General features: G+C 42.0%; 2 protein-coding genes across 6 annotated transcripts; both read left to right on the forward strand.

The window, feature by feature from the left end:
- The first annotated feature begins 1,586 nt into the window (after window positions 1-1,586).
- LOC100764753 (zinc finger protein 426) lies at window positions 1,587-24,751 on the forward strand. Of its 5 annotated transcripts, XM_035443489.1 has the most exons (7): window positions 1,596-1,789; window positions 3,007-3,114; window positions 8,808-8,893; window positions 10,884-11,010; window positions 15,564-15,635; window positions 16,575-16,627; window positions 18,219-18,283. In XM_035443489.1, the coding sequence occupies exons 3-7, from the start codon at window positions 8,828-8,830 to the stop codon at window positions 18,264-18,266; spliced, it is 366 nt and encodes a 121-aa protein (XP_035299380.1). In that variant the 5' UTR covers window positions 1,596-1,789; window positions 3,007-3,114; window positions 8,808-8,827; the 3' UTR covers window positions 18,267-18,283. The 5 variants fall into 5 exon arrangements, with proteins under 5 accessions (XP_035299381.1, XP_027267256.1, XP_035299380.1 ...); XM_035443488.1 differs by lacking the exon at window positions 3,007-3,114; XM_027411453.2 differs by lacking the exons at window positions 3,007-3,114; window positions 18,219-18,283 and adding an exon at window positions 24,356-24,751 and having other exon boundaries at window positions 1,600-1,789.
- LOC103161690 (zinc finger protein 121-like) lies at window positions 19,239-24,349 on the forward strand. Its single transcript, XM_027411445.2, has one exon. The coding sequence runs from the start codon at window positions 19,926-19,928 to the stop codon at window positions 21,648-21,650; it is 1,725 nt and encodes a 574-aa protein (XP_027267246.2). The 5' UTR covers window positions 19,239-19,925; the 3' UTR covers window positions 21,651-24,349.
- Window positions 24,752-25,431: the final 680 nt, after the last annotated feature.

Raw genomic sequence — 25,431 nt, forward strand, 5'->3', positions numbered from 1 at the left:
TATGAAGCTGGAGAGGTGGCTCAGAGTTACAGCATCTGATGTTGGTGCAGAGGACCAAAGTGTGGTTCCCAGCACCCACACAGTGGCTACAATCATCTGTAGCTCCAGTTCCAGGGAATCCTGTGCCCTCTTCTGGCCTCCCTGGACACCAAGATATGTAAAGAGAGACACAGAGACAGAGAGAGAGACAGAGACAGAGTGTGTGTGTGTGTGTGTGTAGGTAAAACACAAAATTATACAAAGGTCAACTGCTAAGAACCTTAACACATTAAATAAGAAACTTTGTAATTAGTAAATGAAGAATGTCAGATGCCAGTGCCATTTTACAAGCTACAACATACTCTGAATCATTTGGTAAGAGCCTAAAAACAAAAACATTGATATTTGAAAACAAAACAAAACAAAAAATGCCTAAAGGGCCAGTGAGATGGCTCAGTGGGCCAAGGTACTTGCCACCCAGTGACACCTCAGCCCACATGCTCACATGGGAGACCAGATTTCCACAGGCTGACTTCTGGCCTCCACATGTGTCCCTTTTTAAAGACAGGATCTCACTGTATAGCCCTGCCTGGCCTTGAATCCACAGAGAGCACCTGCCTCTGCCTGTCAGGTGGTAGAATGAAAGGCCTGTGTCACCACATTTAGTCAAGTGTAAACGTTTTTTAATGTCTCAAAAGTGTATCATTGAGAGCTGAATGTATAGTTCAATTACAGAGTGTTTGTCTAGGAGTACAAAGCCCTGAGTTCATGTCTTAGCACCTCCAAATTTTTACAGTTCTATAAATTAGCCAGGCAACTTGGTCAAGGCTGTAATCAAGAAGATCTGGGATTTAAGGCCAGCCTAGACTATGTTGTGAAAGACTGTCTCATAACCCCCCCAAACAAAAGTATACAATGAAGTGTTAAAATTATATGTAGTTGAAAATATAAAAAGCTGGGGACACTGCTCAGTGGTATGGCACTTGCCCATCCACCACACACAAAGGAAAATGTAAAGAAATTCAAACTATATTAGGATATCCAAAGAAGAGGACATTGGACTGAGGGTATGGAAGAAACGGATCATCTCATGGACGGGCAGAACTGTGATTTAGGGATTTGGACAGAGTTTTGTATTTGTTAAATTGCATGTAGTTGCCGGCGTTCCTACAATCCCAACACATGCAAAGTGGAGGCGAGATTATCAGGCGTTCAAGGTCATCCTCGGCTACAGGACAAGTTCGAGGACAACCTGAGTAGTACGTCTCAACACCACCAAACACAAACCTTTGATAAGCATTTTTCAGCATGGTAACCCCCACGACCACTCCATTCGGGCCCTTTGCCTGCCACATCCATCAGCCCTACAACTCCTCCACCCCAGGCTGGAGGCAGAACAGGAAGCGGGGTCACGGTGGTCGGCTTTTCCTTCTGTCAGTCTCCGCGAGCGACTCGGAGTCTTTGTGGTTCTGGACCCGGAGCCCGGGTGTGGACGGGGTCGTGGGAGGAGCCGGCGACGGCCGAGTGTGACAGGATCGTGGGAGGAGCCGGCGACGCCCGAGTGTGACGGGATCGTGGGAGGAGCCGGCGGGAGCCTGCGCCGTGAGGTCGGGAAGTGTCGTAAAACCGTCGCGTTGGCAGTCCGCCGCGCGACAGCTATTGTCTTGTCCACGTCACAGCCTCCAAACCGCTACACCTTCCTTTCTTCTTTAAACCACAAGGAGAAGCTATTTCCGCCGTTGGAGACGCGTTGACGGGCGTCCCTGCGTGTCCCCCCGCCTCATGGACCTGGCGGCTGCCGCGTGCACGGGTGAGCGCCGGGAGAGATCAGGCTCAGAAGTGGGCATGTGGTGTCTGCTGAGCCCGGTCCCACCCCAAGTTGGGATGGGGGGAGCATCTGTAGGTGTACGTCTCATGCATGTATTTCTATTTACATTGTTATATGTACACATATATGTACCCTTCTGTTCTTAAGCTAATGAACGTTTTTGTTAATTTTTCTATATTTTTATTGAGCCCAATGCATGTAAAATACTAATAAATATAGATAAGTGATGAGCTTGGTGCTCTTCCAAAAGCACCCACATGAAGGCTCGCAACCTCCTGAATCTCTCCGCAGGATCCGACGCCCTTTTCTGGCCCCTCAAAGTATCTGCATTCATGTGGTGTTCTCTCTCTCTCTCTCTCTCTCTCTCTCTCTCTCTCTCTCTCTCGTATCTGTATTCATGTGGTGTCTCTCTCTCTCACACGCACACACATTTGTAAAAATTAATGATATTTTTAAAATAATGATGATACACTGTACTTTTTTTACTAAATTTTAAGAATCACATTTGCATTTCATACATGAATACTAATTTCTGACTAGCCATACGAAGATCTCCGTGATTTGTGGTATAGTTATCTTTTTTCTTTTCTTTCTTTCTTTGTTTTTTTTTTTTTTTTTTTTTTTGAGACAGGGTTTCTCTGTGCAGCCCTGGCTGTCCTGGAACTAGCTCTGTAGACCAAACTGGCCTCAAACCTGGAGATTCACCTGCCTTTGCCTCTCACGTGTTGGGATTAAAGGCATGTGCCGCCACCACCCAGCTAGTTATAATGTTTTTATTTTTATTGTGTGTTTCTCTGTGTGTGTGTGTGTGTGTGTGTGTGTGCGTGAAAACGCCAAGACGTTTGTGAATGTCAGAGGACAACTTGAAGGAGTTGATTCCCTCATACTATGGAGGAGCATCAAACTTAACTCATCAGGCTTGGCTTTTCCAGCTGACCTGTCCTATTGCTACTATTTTGTTTGTTTTGTTTTTACTCTTTGGGATTTTTTTAGTCTTTTTGAGACAGGGTCTCACTATGTAGCCTTGGCTTGCCTGGAACTTGCTAAGTGTATGAGGCTGGCCTTGAACTCACAGAGATCGCCTGCCTCTGCCTCCCAAGTGCTAGCATTAAAGGCGTGCACCACCTCACGTGACCCTATTTATTCTTTTACAATTTCATACACAACATACATCTAAGGATTGACCTTTTTCTTTTTAGGGTGCTGAAAATTAATTGAACCTGGGGTTTTGCACCTGACAGGCAAGAGTTGTTTTGTGACAGGATTTCATTGAGTTGCCCTGCACTTGGACCTGCTCTATAGGCAAGGTAGTCTGTCTTTGTGGTAGAATATTATTTTAAGGTGTGTAACTTTTGTTTATGCTGTTTGTTTAACTCTGTGAAGCTGTAATTCTTTGCATGTCTAAAACACCTGGTCATTTTAATAAAGAGCTGAATAGCCAGAAGCAAGGCAGGAGGAAGGATAGGCAGGGCCAGAGGCAGAAGAGTATAAATAGAAGGAGAGACGAGGAAGTGAGGAACAGCAAGAGAACAAGGAGAGGAGAACACCAGGGCCAGCCACTCAGGCACCCAGCCAGCCACAGAGTAAGAAAGAAAGATATACAGAAGTAAGAAAGATAAAAGCTCAGAGGGAAAAGGTAGACAGGTTAATTTAAGACAAGAGAAACAGGCTAGAAACAAGCCAAGATAAGGCCAGGCACTCAAAACTAGGAATAAGCCTCAATGTGTGATTTACTTGGGAGCTGGGTGGTGGGCACCCCCAAAAGAGCCACAGAGTAAAAAACAACCAACAACATGTTTTGTGATTCTCCTGTAACTGGGACTAAAGGCTCATACCATTAGGCCTATCTTATTTTATACATTACTTTGATTTTTTATTTATTTTGGATTATCTTATTCCTCTTATTTATGTATACATGTCTGTGTCTGTGTGTGCACACACACATGTACACGTGTGCATGTAGGCATCATGACGACTAGAAGAGGCTTCAGGTATCCTGGAGCTGGATTCACAGATGGTTGTCAGCTGCCCAGTGTGGGTGCTGGGAACTGAACACAGCTTTCTCTGGGAGAGTAGCAAGTCTCTTAACCCCTGACCTCTCTGTAGCCTCTGTTTGTACTTATTTGTATGCTTGTTTGTGAGTGTGTGGCAGTACATGCATGTAGAGGCCAGAAGACAACCTCAGGTGTAGTTTCTTAGGTTCTGTCCACCTTTGTTTGGAGATAGGGTTTCTTACTGGCCCAGAATTCACCATGTAGGTTAAGCTGACTATCCAGAGAACCTCAGGGGATCTGCTTCTCCACCTTGCCAGCACTGGTATTATAACAGTGTACTGCCACCACACCCAACTTTTGTTTTTAAAAAAAGGTTTACTTTGGGCTGGAGAGATGGCTCAGAGGCTAAGAGCACTGATTGCTCTTCCAGAGGTCCTGAGTTCAATTCCCAGCAACCACATGGTGGCTCATGACCATCTATAATGAGATCTGGTGCCCTCTTCTGGTGTGCAGATATACATGGAAGCAGAATGTTGTATACATAATAAATAAATAAAATCTTTTTTAAAAAAGGTTTACTTTTTTATATTTTTATTTATATGTATATGTGTATGTCTGTGTGGGTATGTGCACATGAGTGTAGATGTCTATGAAAGCCAGAGGTGTCTCATTTTAGGTGGTTGTGAGCTATTCAGTGTGGGTGACCACACCCAGGTCTTTCCCTAGAGCAGTATGAACTCGTAACCTCTCAGCCATGCCACCAGTTCCATGCCCAGCTCTTCTTACCTGGGGTCTGAAGATTGAACTTTGGTACTCTTACTTGTAAGGCAGGGACTTTACCAACTGGAGGTAAAGGGTTAACTCTCCAGCCCCTTTAAAAAGTAAGAAGGGCCAACGGTGGTGGCACACGCCTTTAGTCCCAGCACTTGGGAGGCAGAGGCAGGTGGATCTCTGTGAGTTCGAGGCCAACCTGGTCTACAGAGTGAGTTCCAAGACAGCCAGGGCTGTTACACAGAGAGAAACCCTGTCTTGAAAAACCAAAAAATGAAACTAAAATAAAAAGGAAGAAAAAAAGAGAAGAGAAGAGGAAAAGGAAGAAGCTGCCATCGTCACAATAGCTAGTATTCCTGTGCCACAGACCCAAGTTCAGGATCAACTTGGTAACTCTGTGACACCCTGTCTCAAAGTAAAAGAATTGCCCCACGTCTGTAATCCCAGCACTCAGACCACCACACCTGCCCAGTATTTCCATATTTTGTTGAGGGTCCTAACTCATTTCCGAATGCTTGTATGGCTATTACTTTACCTACTAAGCCATCTCTTAGCCTTGAAAGAGTTATTTGTAAGCTGCAACCAAAAAGAAAAGCTATAGGAGCGAGCCGTGCTGAAAGGGAAGGAGATGTGTATGGTAAGTGTTCAGTGAGCGGCTGATTACAGCTCCATAAGAGAGTAGAGTTCTTAGAGCATCTCTTCCAGATTTAACATTATTTATCCTCAGGTTATGGAAGAAGCTGAGGAAGAATATATTTTTCAACATGTAACTGACAGGGAGATTAAGTGTTCCAATGATGTAAATAAAGGGACAAATAGGAGAGAGCATGAAAGTGACAATTTACCAAATGGGATTGGTTCCAGGAATTAGAATCAGTGGTTGACACTGGAAAGCTCACCACACAAATTGCTTATGGTACTTCTCTGGATAAGCCAGTGTTTTTTTGTTTTTTGTTTTTTTAAGATTTTATTTATTATTTATACAACATTCTGCTTCCATGTATATCTGCACACCAGAAGAGGACACCAGATCTCATAACGGATGGTTGAGAGCCACCATGTGGTTGCTGGGAATTGAACTCAGGACCTCTGGAAGAGCAGTCAGTGCTCTTAACCTCTGAGCCATCTCTCCAGCCCCCTAGCCAGTGTTTTATATTTGTAAACAGATACAATCTCTTTAGGTAGATTTGTTGTTCCCCTCACTACCCAAATTGTGGTTCTCATTCCCTGAAAAAAACACCTGGTATAACCAACCATTCCTGTGGGACTCCTACATATCCACACATCTGGAGGTGGAGTCACTCCCGATAGGGGAGTCTTTGAAGAGGCCAGGGGTCTGAGTGACATTCCTGTTGCCTTCTCTGCCTAAAAGGATTCCTAATGAGCTAGCTCTCATAGTGGAGCAATTGGGCTCTGTGTGTGTGTGTGTGTGAATGAGGATCGAACCACATTCCAGGGAAGAGCTTTGTCCCCAGGAGATCAATGGAGACACCAACATGAAAATAATGATACATTTATGCTTGTACTTTAAAAAGTTTTATTTTTACATTATTTTTACATTTATTTGTGTGCAGTTGAGTAGATTTGGAGGTCAGAGAACAGTAGTTGTTGTACAAGTGTGAAGACCTGAATTCAGATTCCCGGCATCTGCATACAAATCCTGGACATTGTAGCACATGTGTGGAATCCTAGCACTAGTGAGGTGGAAAAGAGGGGATCTCTGGTGCTTGCTTGCCAGCTAGTCTAGCCAGTCAGTGCCAGATTATATGGGAGTCCCTTTTTCAAAAAAAAAAAAAAAAATAAGTGGACAGCTGGATGGTAGTGGTGCCCACCTTTAATCCCAGTACTCTGGAGGCAGAGGCAGGTGGATCTCTGAGTTCAAGGCCAGCCTGTTCTACAGAACAAGTTCCAGGACAGCCAGGGCAATACAGAGAAACCCTGTCTCAGAGGGTGGGGAAAGTGGACATTGTGCATGGTGGCACACACCTTTAATCCCAGCACAGGTGGATCTCTCTGAGTTTGGAGGCCAGCCTGGTCAATAGAGAGCTCAGGCCAACTATTGTTAATACAGCGAGACCCTATCTCAAAAAATAAAAATAAAAATAAAAAAAAATGGAGCCGACTCTGAAGAAGACACCCAGATTGATGACACACATACACACACCTCTGCCTGGGTCAAGCCCATTAGGATATTTTTCCCATTGATAATTCACTGTAGGGTGCTAGAGAGAGAGAGCTCAGTGTTCAGAAAGTTAGATGTGTAACCATGAAGGTCAGAGTTCAGATCCAGCACACAAGTAAGCAGGGTGTTGTACAAACAGCCTGACTCTAGTTCTGTGGGATTTGTCTTTGTCTTCTAGTCTTTGCACACAAATGAGCATGCACACGCACACCCTCACATATGTACACACACATACAAACATTAAAAAGTAACTGAGCTGGTGGAGATGGCTTGTTAGGTAAATATACTTGCTGTATAGACATGACAGCCTGAGTTCAGTTCCTGGATCCCTTGGTGTAAGAAGAGACTCCCTAGAAGTTGTCCTTTGACCTCTTTGGCTACAAGTACCTGGGGAAGGAAGCACAGGCCCATTTTCTCAACACACACATTCAATTTTTTTTTTAAGTCTCCACTTTAGGTTTTCATTACATTTGCAAAGTCTGTGTGTATTTATCATATCCTAGAAACAAATCAGATTTTTTGAGCCTTCAAGAGAAGGAGATCATGAGAACAGGAAGAAAAAGGAATTAGGAGGATGGAGAAATTAAGGTTAAGATCAGTGGAGTCAGACATCAGTCATAAGGTAGTCATCGCCCGCTAGATAATTAGTGTTACTCGAGAGACCTGAGCTGGCTCTAGTCATAGGTTCTGCAGTGCTCAACTCAAATTCACCCCTTTGCTGGGGAGTGTGCAGAGAGAGGTGGAGTGTCACTAGAAGCAGACTTCTTTGAATTGGTGGTATTTTCTTTATTTGTTCTAAAGTCACCCAGAGGGGACACTTTGTTCCAACTGGCTGCTTCAAGGTGGCTTCCCCAGGCGATGCCTGCTCTAAGTTTTGAGCATGCCATTTGCGATGTTTTGCCATATATCTGATGTTTCCCTCTATCTGCTATATATTAGTTATATGTTTACTTTTGTTTGTTAGATACTTAATAAACTCATTCCAAAGAAAAATGGAGCCTTTGTAGATCATTCTCTGGATGGACAGAACAGTGTGCTGCCTAATTACCATGCCAAGTGAAGACTTCATTTCTCTAGGCTGATTCTTCTTTACATGTAAAGTGAGACCATTATGGTTTTCCTAGTGGGCAGCATGGCTGACAAATTCTTTTCCTGACTCCAGATGAGACAGAGCTGCTCTCATATCTATCAATAATGTGTATATCCAGTCAGGCCTGGTGGGACCTGCTTATAATCTCAGCACTTGGGTGTTGAGGCAAGAGGATCAGAAGTTCTAGGCCAACCTGGGCTATGTAAGACACTGTCTCAAGAAAACACATAGGGCCAGTAAGATGGCTCATGCGTAAAGGCACTTGCTGTCAAACCTGATGACCTGAGTCCAATACCTGGAACCCACATGGTGGAAAGAGAGAAGTAATTCCCCCAAGTTGTCTTTTCCCATGTATGTGTTATAACATTTCTACACTTATACACATATAATAAGTAAATATAAATATTTTTCTTTTTAAAAATTATCTTTAGATTGATTTGTTTTATGTGTGTGAGTGTTATGCTTACATGTATGTTTCTATCATGTACATCCTGGAACTGGAGTTACGGGTGGTTGTGAAACACCATGTGGGTGCTGGGATTTGAACCTGGGTTCTCTGCAAGAACAAGTGCTCTTAACCAGTGAGTCATCTCTCCAGCCCTAGAAGTATTTTTTAAAAGTAGCATACATATCTAATTTTTCTCAAGTATATAGAATTTCGTGTATTTGACACTAGGATAGATGAACTGAAGAATATGGACAAGAAAGATGGGAATCAGCCGGGTGTTGGTGGCACACGCCTTTAATCCCAGCACTCAGGAGGCAGAGGCAGGCAGATCTCTGTGAGTTTGAGGCCAGCCTGGTCTCCAGAGCGAGTGCTAGGATAGGCTCCAAAGCTACACAGAGAAACCGTGTCTCGAAAGAAAGAAAGAAAGAAAGAAAGAAAGAAAGAAAGAAAGAAAGAAAGAAAGAAAGAAAGATGGGAATCTTCGGGAATCTTCTTACACCTTCTCTTTCTTCCAGGTGGTCTTTCTGTTGATGCAATGTGCCTTGAAGAAAAGAAAAAGGCAGAGATCATGGTGGCCCACTGCCTGAGAGATTTTTACCAGGTATGCAGAGACTGTGTCACAAAATGCCAATCATGCCTGCACCAGGTAGAAATGTTTCATTAGGTAGCTGTGACTCTACCTTCACAGAGCCAAAAACCAAGACTGAAAGCCCAGTTGAATTTCCCCAAGGGGGTAGCAAACCACAATTATTGATGAGATGTTATCTGAAATTCTACTCACGATCTCAGTAACTACTGACTAATATTGATACTCATGGTAACACAGATATGTTTGTTATTTTGCCAAGTATTCCGGCAGAATTTTAAGGTGGAAGAGTATATATTTTTTGTGTATATAGAGAGTGGGTGTGTGGCTCAGTTCGTGCAACACTTGCTTACAGCTGCCTGTAACTCCAGCTCCAAGAGATCTGATGCCCGTTTCCAGCTTCCATGGACACCTGCATACATGTGCACACACAAACACACATACAGGTAAATACAAGTAAAATTAAGAAAAAAGAAATTGAAAATTACCCTCTTAGGTAGAGACAGGAGGATCAGGAGTTCAAGGTCATCTTCAGCTACACAAGAAGTTAGAGACCAGTTTGAGAATACGTAGACTCTGTTTTTAGAAAATACTGGGGCTGGTGAGATGGCTCAGCAAATCAAGACATTTGCTGCCAAGCTTGAAGGTTTAAGTTCCCATGAACCCACATGATAGAAGAACTAAATCCTGCAAATTGTCCTCTGACCTCCATATGTGTGCTGTGCTGGGTGTACCCTGCCCCTTCAATGAAATAGGTTCTTTTTTGTTTGCTTGTTTTAAATTATGTGTGTATTTTGCCTGAATGTATATTTGTATCACGTGCATGTCTGGTACCTACAGAGGTCAGAAGAGGGCATCAGAACCACTGGAACTAGAATTTGCTGGTAAGGGAACAGAGCCCAGGTCCTCTGCAAGAGCAATGAGTACTCTTAACCACTGAGCCTTCTCTCCAGCCCCCAGAAATAAGTCCTCCCCCCATTTCTAGTTCAAGTTTTTTGTTTTGTTGGTTTTTTGAGATAGAGTTTCTTTTGTGTAGCCTTGGCTGTCCTAGGACTAGCTCTGTAGACTGGGCTAGCCTCAAAGTCACAGAGATCCATTTGCTGAAACAAGTTCTCTTTTTAAAAAAATCCCTCTGACGGTCGTTGGTGAAGCACGCCTTTAATCCCAGCACTTGGGAGCCAGAGGCAGGTAGATCTCTGTGAGTTCGAGGCCAGCCTGGTCTCCAGAGTGAGTGCCAGGATAGGCTCCAAAGCAACACAGAGAAACCCTGTCTCGAAAAACAAAAAACAAACAAAAAAATCCCTGAGACCAGAGAGATGACTCAGTGGGTAAAGCTCTTACTGTGCAAGTGTGAGGACCAGAGTTCAAATCCTTAACACCCATGTAAAAGCCAGATGGGTGTAGTAGCATTTAATTTCAGTAATTTGTAATTTCAGTCCTCTGGAGGCAGAGCCAGGATCTAATAAGTGAGCCTGCTAGTAGGGCTAACAGAGTAAGTGAGCATTGGTTTCAAGTCAAAGACCCTGCCTCAGTATGTTAGTTTGAGAGCCATTGAGGAAGATACCCAATATTGACTTTGGCCTCTAATACACATGTACCCATAAATTTGAATACCTATACACATTACACATAAAAAAGAAATAATTTTTCCTTTTTTTTTTTCTTTTTGTCTTTTCTACTGTGCTTGGAATTGAACCTAGGGCCTTGAATATGCTAGATAAGCACACTACCACTAAGCTATATCTCCCAACCCAAGACTGTTCATCAAAACCTGTTTACCAAGTGTATATGGTGTGCTCAGGAGTACATTTTAGGTAAACAGAGAGAAGGACTGTTTGTTTAGTTGGGAGAAGGTCACTAAAACCATACATCTGTGGGAAATGGACAGTGACTGTGGGCAGGGAGATCTAGACCACCAATCTCTGGGAAGAGTTGGGTTTCATGTCTTCATCTGTAATGCATGTGGGTGACTAAATTGTTACTCAGACTGGCATGTATGATTTAGGACTCATTGACCTTTGATGATGTGGCTGTGGACTTCACCCAAGAGGAGTGGGTTATAATGGATCAAACTCAGAGAGACCTCTACAGAGAGGTGATGCTGGAGAACTACCAGAACCTGTTCTCAGCAGGTAAGACTGCCATCGCCCCTCCTGGTGCCTTAGGAGGAGGATGTTCTGGGCATACAGAGGGGTCAGCGGTCTTGATCTGAATACACTAAGAAATGAAGAGGCACATTTGGGTTGTGCAGTGTTTTTCAAAACAGGGTTTCTCTGTGTAACAGCTATGGCTATTCCAGAATTTACTTTGTAGACTTGAACTCAGAGATCCACCTGTCTCTGCCTCCTAAGTGCTGGGATTAAAGGTGTGCACCACCACTGCTTGGCTGCTCTATGAATTCTTATGTTCCCCCTCCCCCCCTAAAAGCAAACAAAAGTCAGGTATGGTGGGATCATTTTTGTTTTTGTTTTTGTTTTTTTAGATTTATTGATTTATATATAATGTTCTGTCTGCTTGTATGCCTGAAGGCAGAAGAGTGCACCTCATTACAGATGGTTGGGAGCTACCATGTTGTTGCTGGGAATTGAACTCAGGACCTCTGGAAGAGCAGTCAGTGCTCTTAACCTATGGGCCACCTCTCCTGCCCCCAGTGGGATCTTTTTGTAACCTCAGCACTTGAAAGATTGAAACAGGAGTATCACCTAGAGTTTGAGGCCAACCTAGGATACATGGGTTCAAGGCCAGTGTGTGCTATGTGACAAAATCCTATTTCAAAATACATAAAAAATAAATTAGAAAAGTTATGGGGGGGGGACAAAAACAATTTGTTAAGATTTAATTTTTTTATATGTATGGAAATGCATCATATGCAAGCATTACCCAGTGAGGACATTGGATCCACTGGAACAGCTGTGAAGTGCCTTAAGAACAGCAAATGCTCCTAAGTGCTAAGCCATCTCTCCAGGACCCCACACTATCCCCTTTTCTTAAGAAGCCCTGGCTGACCTAGAACTTGCTATATAAACCATGCTGGCCTTGAACTCTGAAAGAGCCACTAGCCTGCCTCCCTCCCAGCTGTTGGGAGTAAAGGTGTGTACTACCACACCTGGTTCAAGGATCATTCTTACTGTAGATACTAAGACACTAGCTATCTGGGCATGGTGACACACGCCTTTAATCCCAATACTTGAAGGCAGAAGCAGGTGGATCTCTGTGAGTCTGAGGCCAGCCTGGTCCACAAAGTAAATTCTAGGATATCCAGGGCTACACGGAGAAACCCTGTCTGAAAAATCAAAAAAAGACACTACTTTGGCATAAGATTTTTTTCTTTATTAAATTAAGAGCTTTTGTTTCATTTCCTTTTGTGAGAGTAGAGCCTGCCTCTGTACTCATGCTGGCCTTAAGCTTTGTATGTAACCAAGAACGGCCTTAAAGTCACTGTCTTCCTGCCTCCTTCCAAATGCTATGATTACAGGTATGTGTGTGCCCTACCTGCCTTGAAACCTTTGTTAAATGAAGTACTTTATGTCTTCTCTTTGACAAGGCCAGATGGGCAGCATCAGCACTCCACTGTTAATGGGTTAGTTATTTAGTAGAAAGTGTTGTTGTTGAGTGACAGATGGGCCAAAGGTAGAGTAGGAAGCTGTGAGCTTTCTTCAGCTACTAATAGAATTGCATAGTTTAAAACTTAGAGATTATTTCTGGAATTTTCTGTGTAATATTTTTTGGTTTCCAGTTAATGGTGAATTCTTTGACATAGAAACTAATAGTGGGGTTATGAGGCGACTTCTGTAATGTGTGTGTGCAGGTACATATGTGTGTACAGTATATGTGAGTGCAGACACATGTATGCCACAGGGAATGTGTGGAGGGAGGTAAGAGGACAAACTCTGGTGTCGGTCCTCACCTTCCATCTTAGACAGGGTTTCTTTGTTGTATTTCTGCTGAATGTACCAGGCTAGCTCGCCTGTAAGTTTCTGGGATCCTATCTCTGCCTCCTGTCTCCTAGGATTGTAGATGCTGTGTTGCTGTGTTTGGCTTTCACATGGTTTCTGGGTGTTTGAACTCAGTCTTCATGCTTGTGTAGCAGATGCTTTATCCATTGAGCCTTTCCCCATCCCTATGAGGTGTTTTCTTTTTATAATTTTATTTGTGTATGATGTGTGCGTGTCAGAGCATGGACACACATGTGCTGGAGTGACTGGATGGAGGTCTAAGGAAACTTAGGAGTCCATTCTCTTCTGCACCTGTGGATTCCAGGGATTTGAATTCAGGTCATCAGGCTTGCACAGCAAATGCTTTTACCCACTGAGCCATCTCCCCAGCCTCCCTGTAAGTTTTAATAGAATATCAGGGTTATCAAAATGTGGTCCAATATCAATACCATCACCCTGTTAGAAATGTAAATCATCCATGTCCTTTGATTACTAAATAAGAAAATCTGAGTATATCCTTGTCACATATTCTTTGTTTGTAGAGGGGTGTTTGTTTTTACAGACCCTCAGAATACACCTAGGCCTTGTACAGGCTAAGCAAGTGCTTTACCATCGTACTACACCCCTAACCCTAGCATATAAACTTTAATAATTTTTCTTTGAAACGGGTGTCTCACTATGTAGCTCTGGCTGTCCTGAAACTCTATGTAGACCAGGCTGACCTCAAACTCACAGAAATGCTCTTGCCTCTGCCTCCCAAGTGCTGGTATTAAAGACTGCACCACTACACCCAGCTCCTAGCATCTAAATTTTAACAAGCTACCATGATGAATCTGTGATAAATCATAATCTGAGATCATGGTAAAAATTTTTTCCCTAGAAGAACAAATATTTTTGTTTCACTATTTTTCTGTTTGACTGAGAGTTAGTGTTTTGTTAATATGTGTATGGACTTTTTTTTTTCCTGTTTGGTTTTGTTTTTCAAGATAGGGTTTCTCTGTAGCTTTGGAGCCTATCCTGGAACTCATTCTGTAGACCAGGCTGGCCTTGAACTCACAGAGATCTACCTGCCTCTGGCTCCCGAGTGCTGGGATTGAAGGTGTTGCGCCACCACCCAGCTATTTGTATGAGCTTTAACTTGGGCTTTAGGGTTCAGAAAATGTTGATCTACATGCTTAGTCCTTTTGAAACATTTCCCATACATTCTTTAGAAACAAACTTCTTAAGTGCTGAGAGCAGTGTGGCACATACCTTTTCTCCTAGCACTTGGAAAGCTCAGACAGGAGAGCTGGCTGGCCTGGGCTACCTAATTTGAGAGTCTACCATAAACAACAAGAAAAAACATTAGCTAGAGTGCATAAGAACACTTGCTCTTTCAGTTCCCAGCACCCACATTGAACAGCCCACAACCACCTGTAACTAGCTTCTGTGGATCTGACGCCCTCTTCTGGCCTCTAAGGGCACTTTCAGTAGGTACACATACATAAACAGACACATGCACACAAATAAATAATAAAAAACAAAAAACAGGGAGGGGGGCTGGGGAGATGGCTCAGAAGTTAAGAGCACTGGCTGCTCTTCCAGAGGACCAGAGATCAATTCCCAGTACACACATGGCAGCTTACAACTTCATGTAACTGCATTTTCAGGGGATCCAGTTCCCTTTTTTCTGGGTACTGTAGACATGTGGTGAACAGATATAATATGCAAACAAAACACCATATGCATAAAATAATAAGGATAATAACAATAATAAATCACATTAGTAATAATAATATTGGCTGGAGAGCTGGCTTAGAGGTTAAGAGCACTTGATCAGTTCCTAGCACCCACATAGTGGTTCACAACCATCTGTAACTCCCATTTCAGAAGCATCCTGTGCCCTCTTCTAAGCTCTTCTAGCACCAAGTACACACATGGTACATCACACACACACACAGACATACGCACATATGCAAGCAAAACACTCACACAAAATGAATAAATCTAGTTAAGAAATTAGAAAGAGGAAAAATGTGTGTGTGGGGGGGTGATGCCTCAGCTGGTAAAGTGCTTCGTGGGCAAGCATGAGGGCCTGAGTTTAGATCCTCAGTACTATTTAAAGAGCCAGGTGTAGTGGCTGTACCTATAGTTCCTACAGTGTGTGTATGTGGGGAGGCAGGAATTGGAAGGTCGCTGAGGACTGCCTTAGACAGTCTAGCTGAATCAGTGAGTTCCAGGTTGTGTGTGTGTGTGTGTGTGTGTGTGTGTGTGTGTGTGTGTGTGTGTGTGTGTGTGTATTTCAAAAAAATGTAGAGCAAGGGAGGTGCAGTGATTCACGCCTTTAATCAGTGAACCTCAAGTCCTAATGAGAGACTTTGTCTTAGAAAACAAGCTACAGAGCCAGGGAGATGGCTCAAGGATAAAGCACTTTGCTGTACCATCATGAGGAACATAGTTTGCACCCCAAAACCCATGTGAAAAATGGGCAGGCACAGTGGCTGCCTGTGATCCCCAGGAGACAGGAGAGCCCTCTGGGAAGCTGACGAGCTAGACTTGCTGGAGCTGATGAGTCCTGAGTGCAGCACAAGACCCTGCCTCAGTGTGAAAGGTAGATAGTAACCGAGGAAAACACTTGTCATCAACTCTGGGCTCGTGTTCACTCACACACTCACATACACACACAAAGCGGGGGAGAGGGGCCCTAAAATTGATCATTTTCTTTCTGTTGAGTATGAACCACTCCAAGAATGCATTTTCCCTGTGTATAGGATGTGAGGTCAGCAAACCCAGTCTGATCTCCTGGTTGGAAGAAGAGGATTTAGAGACATTGCAAACAGAAGGTGAGTAATCATGGGAAAACAATTGTGATCAAGAAGTTCCTTAAATTTGGAAATAGGATAAAGTTTTTTGTTTTCTCCCCTTTGATTCAGGGTCTCCCTGTGTAGCCCATGCTGGTGCCTACAGTATTTCTGCCTTTACTTTCTGGGTACTGGAATTGTTGGTTTACACCACCACACCCAGCCGTAACAAAACTTTTTTTCAGTAGTGGGGATTAAGCCTTGAGGTTGCTTAGGCGAACACTCTTACTACTGAGCTATATCTCCAGTCTTAAAATGAAACTTTCAAAGATACAGTTCATCTCAGAAGGTGCCTGCCCTTTATTTCAGAAGCAATTCTGGATTTCTTACACTTTGCTCAGACTTTTTCTGTGACCCCACAAAATGCCTGTTTTGTTAATTTTTTATAATTTTGTCCTATGCTATGTTGAGATCTTTCCTTACCATCATGCCTGGTAATGTTCTTTTTCACCATCAGCTTTCATTTAAAAAATAATTTGTAGTTGGGCAGTGGTGATGCACACTTTTATTCCCAGCACTCAGAAGGTAAAGGCAGATGAATATCTTGGGTTTGAGGCCAGCCTGGTTTACAGAGTGAGTTCCAGGACAGCCACAGCTACACAGAGAGAGCATGTCATGGGAAGAAAAAAAAAAGAAGAAAAAATTGTAATAAATTGGATAAAACTATGACTCACATTTTTACCCTTGCTAAGTTTTAACCTAATTAAAATGATCAAAATTTAGTTTCTTCTTTTTTGTATTTTTGTTTACTTATTTTAGTGGGATCTCACATTGTAGCCATGGTTAGTCTTAAACTCAGTCTTTCTGCCTCAACCCTCTGATTCTATCTGCCACACTGGGTAAGATCTGTTACTTTCTACTCCTGTAACATACCTCTCATTTCTAAATCTTGATTATGTTTTGTTTTTATGTCATTTTTAGACTGGGAATTGCAAGACACTTTGAGGGAACAATCTTTCAATGTGGTGAAAATGGTAAGATTAATCAAAGATGTTTGTTATTTCCCATACTCTGAAAAGACTAAAAATTCCACTGATGGAAAATAAGTAGCATTCACTCAGGATTGTGTGGGTAGGGAGCAGCATTTTAAACTAGAAATGCTCAATATTACATTGTCAAATGTAGTTATTAGTTAACACTTTTTTGGCTCTTTTGTTCTTTGTTCTTGGTCTTTTGGGGGCCCTCCACCCAGCTCCCAAGTAAATCTACGGAGGCTTATTCTTAATTATAATCACCCACCTTAGCTTGGCTTGTTTGTCAGCTTTTATTATCTTAAATTATCCCATCTATCTTTTGCCTTGGGGCTTTTTCCTTTTCTTGCTTCTGTGTATCTTACTTTCACTCTTACTCCGTGACTTCTGGGTGGCTGGCCCCTGACCCCTTCCTCTCTTTGTTCTCTCTTGCTCCTTCCTCCAACTTTATTCTCCTATTGCTCCTTCCTCCTATTTATTCTCTCTGCCTGCTGGCCCCACCTATCCTTTCTCCTGCCTCACTATTGGCCGTTCAGTTCTTTTAATTAGACCACCAGGGGTTTTAGATAGGCAAAGAACCACAGCTTCACAGAGTTAAATGCAGCATTTTAAAAAAGCAACACATCTTTACATCATTAAACAAATGTTCCACAGCATAAACAAAAGTAACACACCTTAAAAATAATAGTCTACAATCATGAAACCAAATCCTTCAAGGTTCCCACAAGTACACATTTCTACATATGTAACTAGACATTGAATTTTTCAAAACGTTTGTTGATTCTATGTGGATTTCACATCATGCATCTTAATCCCATTCACCTCCCCGTCCCTTTGTATCCAGCCTTTGCCCTTGTAACCTCCTCAGCCCCCCTTAAAAACATTTAAAAGAGAAAAAAAAATCTTGTGGTGGAAGCTGTAATGTGGCCCAGCGAGTCACACAGTGTGTCCATTGGTCCATACAGCTTTACTTGCAAGTGCACATTGCAGTGAGTCATTGGTCTGGCTCAAGGCCTCTGGCTTCTGCTACACTGTAGATACTGGTATTTTAACATAGTCCCTCACTGGGACTCCTCTTTGATGTTCTGTTGTTGTTCTGTGTCATGGAGATTGTACAGCTTTGGATCTGTAGGACTGGCCTCTTCACGAGCTCCAGCAGTTCATAGATGGGGGTGCACATTGGGGTGGGCCAACTCATAGCCCTGATTCTGGACCTGGGTGGTTCTAAGATGAGTTGGTCAGCCTGCCAGCTCTCCCTCATCCTCACCACCAGGGCTGGCTTTCCCAGTGCAGCAGTCAGCAAGAGGTGGGGCTGGTTCTCCTGCTTTCATGACTTTGGAGGCATGTTCCCTTGCATCCACACCACAAGGGCCAGCTCTGCTATGTTGCCCAGACAAGGTGCAGGGCCCACTCTTCTGAGTGCTGCAGCTGGTGAGGGGCAGGACCAGCTCTCCCGCCTGCCACAGTGGTGATGGGATGTGGAGGGAATCTTTCCCTCATCCAGGCCATCACATACCAACCAGACAAGGAGGTGTGGGGTTAGCTTTCCCAATCTCAAACCCCAGGGCTGGCTCACCTGTGTCTCTACCAACAGGTTCACCTCTTCTGTGCTGCCCAGGCAAGGTGCAGGGCTAGACATTAAACTTTTAAAGCAACTTATTTATCTGTGTTTTATTTTTGTGTCGTGTGTGTGTGCGCGCGTGCTCATGTGCATACTGGCATACATGTGCCAGGGGAAGTTTATGTCATGCCCCTCTTGTGGAAGTCAAGAGAGCTTTCAGGAGTTGGTTCTGTCCTTCAACCATGTTGAGACAGTGTCGCTCTTATGTTTGCTACTGCATAAGGTTCTGGCCAATTCTCCTGTTTCTGCCTTCTGTCTCAAAGTAGTAGTGCTGAAATTACAGATGCATGCTACTGTGACTAGTTTGGGTTCTTCAGTCATCAGTCAGGCTTGCATGGCTAGTACTTTACCTGCTACGCCATCTTCCTGGCTCTTTAAAACAATTTTATAACATGCTTAATATTTTTTAAACATTTAAGCTGGTTCTAGCACTATTGTTCCTTCAGCTTGATTAGAAATCACATAGCAACTTTAAGAATGTCATGAAAATGATAAAAAAAAAAATCATAGTCCGTTAAATAATGCATCTTTAAAAGATAGGGTCTCATGTAGTCCCTATCCTCAGAGTTGCTATGTTGCTAAGGACAGCAACTCCTGATCCTCCTATCTTCATCTCCTAAATGCTGGGTTTTAAGTACATCACAATGCTAGCTATAAATAATATACTTTAATCATTATTCACTTATACAGAGGAGATTCAACAGTGTGGGTGACCTCTAAAATTAATTTAAAGAAATTTCTTAAAAGACTGTGACAGGATTAGGGATTCATCTGTAGAAAATTAGTGCAAAAGGGAAACATACACACACACACACACACACACACACACACACACACACAGAGAGAGAGAGAGAGAGAGAGAGAGAGAGAGAGACAGAGAGAGAGAACGCAGTGCCAGGCAGTGGTTGTGGCGCATGTCTTTAATCCCAGCACTTGAGAGGCAGAGGCAGGCAGATCTCTGAGTTCGAGGCCAGCCTGGTCTATAGAGCTACTTCCAGGACAGCCAGAGCTGTTACACAGAGAACCCTGTCTTGAAAAACATTAAATAAATAAATAAATAAATAAATAAATAAATAAATAAATAAAGAGAAACATTTAAGAGGAATGACAATCTCTTTTGTGAGAGAACCTTGTCTTTGATGGATATTCTTTTTTGGTTTTTCGAGACAAGGTTTCTCTCTGTACCTTCGGAGCCTATCCTGGCACTCGCTCTGGAGACCAGGCTGGCTTCAAACTCACAGAGATCTGCCTGCCTTTCCCTCCTGAGTGCTGGGATTAAATGCATGCATCACCAATGCCCAGCAATGGATATTCTGAATATGTTGAATTTGGGGTACCCCAATCCATGCTTAAAAGTTTGGTCTTCAGAATTTCCACAAATATGCATTGCCACATATGTACTCTGCTTTGAGAGTCTTTAGAGAATTTTATGACGACATACATGAATCATTTCAAAGTTAAAACAGATTATATAGATGATTCTTGCATTAAGGTCCCTTCATTCAACTGGGGAAAAAAAAAAACAGCAGAAATTGTATATATGTGATAAGAATGCCAAGCATCTAATAATATTTCTGTCTTCATAGAGGTTGAAACCCTTAATTTTGAACAATCCATTGGTTTTATCCATTCTTTCATCAACAGGAAGGAAGACACAGTGCTTGGGAACTCTGTGATTGTATGCAACATAAAAATATCTTCAGAGAACATTCATATTTTAAAAGGCACATGAAAACTGAAAATTCAAATGCCTGTGACTCTAGTCAATATGGAAAACACTTTCTCACTCTGCATAAGAAAACATCTATGAGGCAGGAACTTTCTGTGTTGAGTCAGTATGCAGGAGACTTTGTGACCCCAAATGTTACTCGACAGAGAACAGACTTACAGGATAAGCCTGTTGAATGTACTGACTTCCTTAATCAGTCATATTTTAAAGTACATATGAGAATGTATAATGGGGAAAAATTCTGTGAATTGACTCGATTTGCAGGAGATTTTACATGTTCCACAAGTGGAGCTCTGCCTATTCAAAAATATACCATAAAAGCCTATGAATGTAAGATTTGTGGGAAAGTCTTTGGCTGTTCTTCAAATCTTAATAATCATATGCGAACCCATACTGGGGAGAAGCCCTATGAATGTAAGGTTTGTGGGAAAATCTTTGGGTATTCTTCAAATCTTAATAGTCACATCCAAACTCACACTAGGGAAAAACTTTATGAATGTAAAATATGTAAGAAACCCTTCACAACTTCTTCAAGTCTAACTGAACATTTCAGAATTAATACTGGAGAGAAACCATATAAGTGTATAGAATGTGGAAAAGCTTTTACTAAGCACTCAGGACTTTCTACACACATACAAAAACATGTTGGGCAGAAGCCCTATGTATGTAAGTTGTGTGGGAGATCCTTTACTATTTCTTCAAACCTGACTGAACATTTAAGAAGTCATACTGGAGAAAAACCCTATGAATGCAAGGAATGTGGGAAAGCCTTCCAGGCATCTTCCTACCTTCATAAACATCTAAGAACACATACTGGAGAGAAACCCTATAAATGTGCTAAGTGTGGGAAGGCCTTCCCCACTTCCTCCTATCTACGGAAACATGTAAGAACTCACAGTGCAGAGAAACCTTATAAATGTAGGGAATGTGGAAAATCTTACAAAAGATGTTATCTATTGAATGAACACTTAAAAACTTGTATGGTAGACAAACCTTTTGATTGCAAGGTATGTGGAAAATCTTTTAGGAGTTTTGCATGCCGTAATAAACACATTCGTCTTCACACTGGAATCAGACCGTATAAATGTAAGTACTGTGGGAAAGACTTCACTGTTTCTTCAAGTTTAACTGAACATATAAGAACACACACTGGAGAGAGGCCGTATGAATGTAAGGAGTGTGGGAAAGCCTTCACTACATCCTCATGTCTGATCATCCATAAGAGGACTCACACAGGAGAGAAACCCTATGAATGTAAGCAATGTGGGAAGGCATACAAAAGGTGTTACCTGCTGACTGAACATGTGAAAACTCACACTGGGGAAAAGTCCTTTGAATGTAAAGTATGTGGAAAACTCTTTGGAAATTCCTCTTGCCTTAATAAGCACATTCGAATTCACACTGGGATAAAACCCAATAAATGTAAGTACTGTGGAAAAGAATTCACTGTTTCTTCTAGCCTAGCTGAACGTGTAAGGACTCATATGGGTGAGAAGCCCTACAAATGTAAGGAATGTGGGAAAGCCTTCATAACATCCTCAAACCTCTATCACCATGCACAGATTTGTGATAGAGAGGTTTCCTCTAAGTATCAAGAATGTGGAAAAAACTACAGTAAGTTTTATCAACTAACTGAACATTTAATAAATAAGCCTGAACAGAAATCCTTTGAATGAGAGGAATGTTGAAAGTCCTTCAAGAATTCTCCACGTCTTAATCATAATGGAATTACACTGGTGAGAAGCCTTATTAATGTAAGAAATGTGGGTTAGCCTGCAGACCAGCTTACTTGAAAGACATGAAATCTCTCTTGTTCTCAAAATGCCCATGAATTTAAGAAACATGAGAGCCATGGAATGTCATCAAAGTGCCCTAGTATGTGAGCTTACCCTGGAGCCATATAATGTCACAAATATGAAAGCCCTACTTCTTGTGGACTTGTGAAAGACATAAGATTTTGCAGTGGAGAACCTGTTGTACGTGATGTGGAAAAGTTATTCTGCTAAGTTCTTTACTCGTGATCTCACAGTGGAGATGATGAAGGTAAGGAAGTTGCAGTCCGTTTTCTACATATTGCCCTTGAGCCTTTAATAATCATGGCAATTTATAACCAAGAGAAAATGGGTGCAGAGTATGTGAGAATTATGACCACATCTTGGAATATATGCTAACAGAGATAGGATCTTCTGATTTTTGTTGCTGTTTGAAGCAGACCAAGTTGAACTCAAACTGTGTGTATCAGGGGATGGCCTTCTACCCCTTGATCCTCCGGTGTCCACCTCCTGAGTGTTGTGATTTACCCAGTTTTTATTCAGGGCTGGTGAGTGAGACAGGGCTTTGGGCATACTAGTCAAGCACTTTACCTGCCACATACTAGTCCCCTTTTCAGTATATGTTCATTTATTTTGAACATTTGTGATTCTTCCCTAATTGTTTCTAAAGTGGTTTGTATCTTTCTTACCACACTTTCCACTAAATCACTGTGCCTTCCGGATTGCTCCATGAAAAAAAGTGAACTTCCAGAATATTAGCTAATCTGTTGTCTGGGATTAAACTAGGACTTCATATATATTAAGCATGTGTTCTTCCCTGGAGCTGTACCCATACCCTCAAATTCTATTTCAGATATATACTATATATTATATATTATATCAAGTCTTTCTCTGTCCTACCAGCTCCCAAAAAAACACACCGAGACTTATTATTAATTATGAAAGCACAGCCAATAGCTGAGACTTTTTCCTAACTAGCTCTTACAGCTTAATTAACCCATTTCTATTTACATGCCTGTTACCTCATCTCCTACATGTCATGCTTCCTACAAGTCTCCTGGCAACTCTACCTTTTTTCCTAGCATCCTCTGTGCCCTGAAAATCTGTGTAGGTATTGGCCTTCAGCTTTTTATTAAACCAGTCAGAGTGATACATCTTCACAGTGTAGAAAAAGATTATTCCACAAATATCCACCTTTTTGTCTAAGTAAAATGGAAAGGTTTTTAACTCTGATATACATGGTAAAATTATATACAATATGAACAACTATCAGGTATTGTCTAAATAGGAAAGGTATTAACTTTAATAAATGAAACTATATACAATAAGAGTAATTATTAAGAATTACATTTATGCTGGGCGGTGGTGGCACATACCTTTAATCACAGCACTTGGGAGGCAGAGGTAGGCAGATCTCTGTGAGTTTTAAGGCCAGCCTGGTCTACAGAGCTAGTTACAGGACAGCTAGGGCTGTTACTCAAACCATCTTGAAAAACCAACAACAAAAAAGAATTACATTTAGATTGTCCAGTCCATTTGTGTTTGGCAAGTTTAGAGAAAGTACTTCATATCTATTCTCTCTTGAGGAATCCAAAGTTTTGTACCTAATTTATCTTGTTATAACTAAGGAAAACTATAACTAGTCCTCAATTCCATTAAAGACCCCAGGAGGATACAATATTACCTGAGTAAACAAAAAGTGCAGAGCAAGCAACTTCCAAAATTATAAAATGGCAGACATCTGGCTCCCTAGACAGTCACCCAAGGTTCCTCTGTAACATTGGGGCATCCATCTTCAGCCTACAGGCCTGGAATATCTGACAGACTTTTCTGTGAAGCAGGAAATTTGAAGAACTGTTCCACCTTGTTTTGGCAAAGTTCAGCAGTATCTTTCCTGTGTGTCCTGCATATATATTCTCCATTTGCCATGATTCACCTGCAGTAGCTAACAGCCAGGTTTGGGGTTTAATACAGTTATTTTGGGAATGAGGGGTGAGATAGTGTCTTGCTCTATATGCCAAGTTATCTGAAACTTAGCATGCAACCCATGCTAACATCAAGCCTGTGACAGTTCAGTTTCAGCTTCTCAAGTGTTGGGGTTATAGGCAAGGGCCAGATTTTTATTTTATTTTTTTTAAGGCAAAGTCTCACCATGTTTCCCTGTCTGGCCTAGAACTCCCTATATAGACAATACCGGCCTCCAACTCATGCCAATCTGCTTGCCTTTTCCTCCTGAATGCTGGAATTCGAGATATGTACCACCATGCCCAGCTATGCCCAGCTCTTAATGTTGTTCAAATATCTTTTGAGGGGCTGGGGATATAGCTCAGTAGTAGAATGCTTGCCTGGCATGCATGAGGCCCTAGGTTTGATAACCAGCACTACACACACACACACACACACACACACACACACACACACACACAATGCTTTCGTAGCTATTTGTAGATAAAAAGAGGTAAGTTGAGGAAAGAGTGAGTGAATAGCTAATAGTGGGAAATACCTCAGTTTCACAATCAGAGAAATCTTACACTGAGAGTGGAAATTCCCGTAACATGCAATGTAGGAACAGTGAGAACCCTGAATTTTCTTTTCTTTTTTTTCTTTAGATCTACTTCACAGACTGACAAGACAATAAGATTGCACTGCTGAGTTGAGCAACAGTGAGGCTGACGATAAGCCTTCTTTGGGATTTGTCCTGTGTACTATACATCATGGAAACAGAAACTTTGTGGAATTTAATCACAATGAATGTGGCTGGCATCATGTTCTGCTGTGTTGCAAACCATCTCTAGCAATTCCTGGATATGGCCCAAGGTCAGCAATAGCAGGTTTCATCTCAGTGATCCAAATTTGTGTATTTCTGATGCTTGAACAGCTTTGGATTTTGTCCTGTAAGGCCTTTAGGGCTGTGCCACCCAATGGCTTTCTGTGGCTCATACTCTAACCAGAGTAGCAGTGATCTAATACAAGCTCAACAATAAACCCCAAATAGAAGACACCAATGCACCTATGTTGTTAATTTGTAGTGAGGAGTATGTTGTGGAGGAGTTCTTTTGCAGGCATGAGTTTGCTGTTTGACCTATGTGTTGTTTTTAATGCTGACATTGACACCATAAATCAGCAGATCGGTTTTGTTTTGTTTTTCCTATGTAAACCAGACTGATCTCAAATTTGTAATCCTCCTACTTTATCTCATAAGTGTTGGGATTACAAATGTGTACCACCATATTGATTCAGTCTGTTAACTGAATTAATAATGATATTCTAAATGCAAACAACCAGGTTGTTTGCCTAAACATGATATAACTATCCTTCATACAGCCAAAAACATTATAAATTTAGAATAGGTGGCAATGTCCCCTGAGAGATATTCTTTTAGTATCTCAGCTTAAATATAGTAACCATTGATACTCTCTTAATTGATGTTACATCACATGATAAAAAGGAAAGAAAACAAATATCTGTACAAATGCATTCTTAAGAAAACAGAAACACACATGTCAATTTTAATTCTCGTTTCTGTGATGGTCACGTGGCCTTAGTTGGTATTTACAACTGCCTTCCTCTGCTTCCCATTCTGGATTTCCTCCACTCTGAGCAAGCACCTCAGCAGATCTTGGCTCCTTCCCTGTAGTAGTGACCTATACCTTCATTCCTGAAGGGTCTGTGCCCTTTGTCATCC

Source organism: Cricetulus griseus, chromosome 4, assembly GCF_003668045.3.
Source record: "Cricetulus griseus strain 17A/GY chromosome 4, alternate assembly CriGri-PICRH-1.0, whole genome shotgun sequence".
Classification (NCBI taxonomy): Eukaryota; Metazoa; Chordata; class Mammalia; order Rodentia; family Cricetidae; genus Cricetulus; species Cricetulus griseus.

Coding starts and splice junctions, on each gene's coding strand:
- LOC100764753 (XM_035443488.1), top strand. CDS start 1,762: ATGGACCTGGCGGCTGCCGCGTGCACGG. Junction 8,894..10,883: donor GCCTGAGAGATTTTTACCAG/GTATGCAGAGAC, acceptor TGTATGATTTAG/GACTCATTGACCTTTGATGA. Junction 16,628..18,218: donor CTTTCAATGTGGTGAAAATG/GTAAGATTAATC, acceptor CTCTACCAACAG/GTTCACCTCTTCTGTGCTGC.
- LOC103161690 (XM_027411445.2), top strand. CDS start 19,926: ATGCAACATAAAAATATCTTCAGAGAACATTCATATTTTAAAAGGCAC.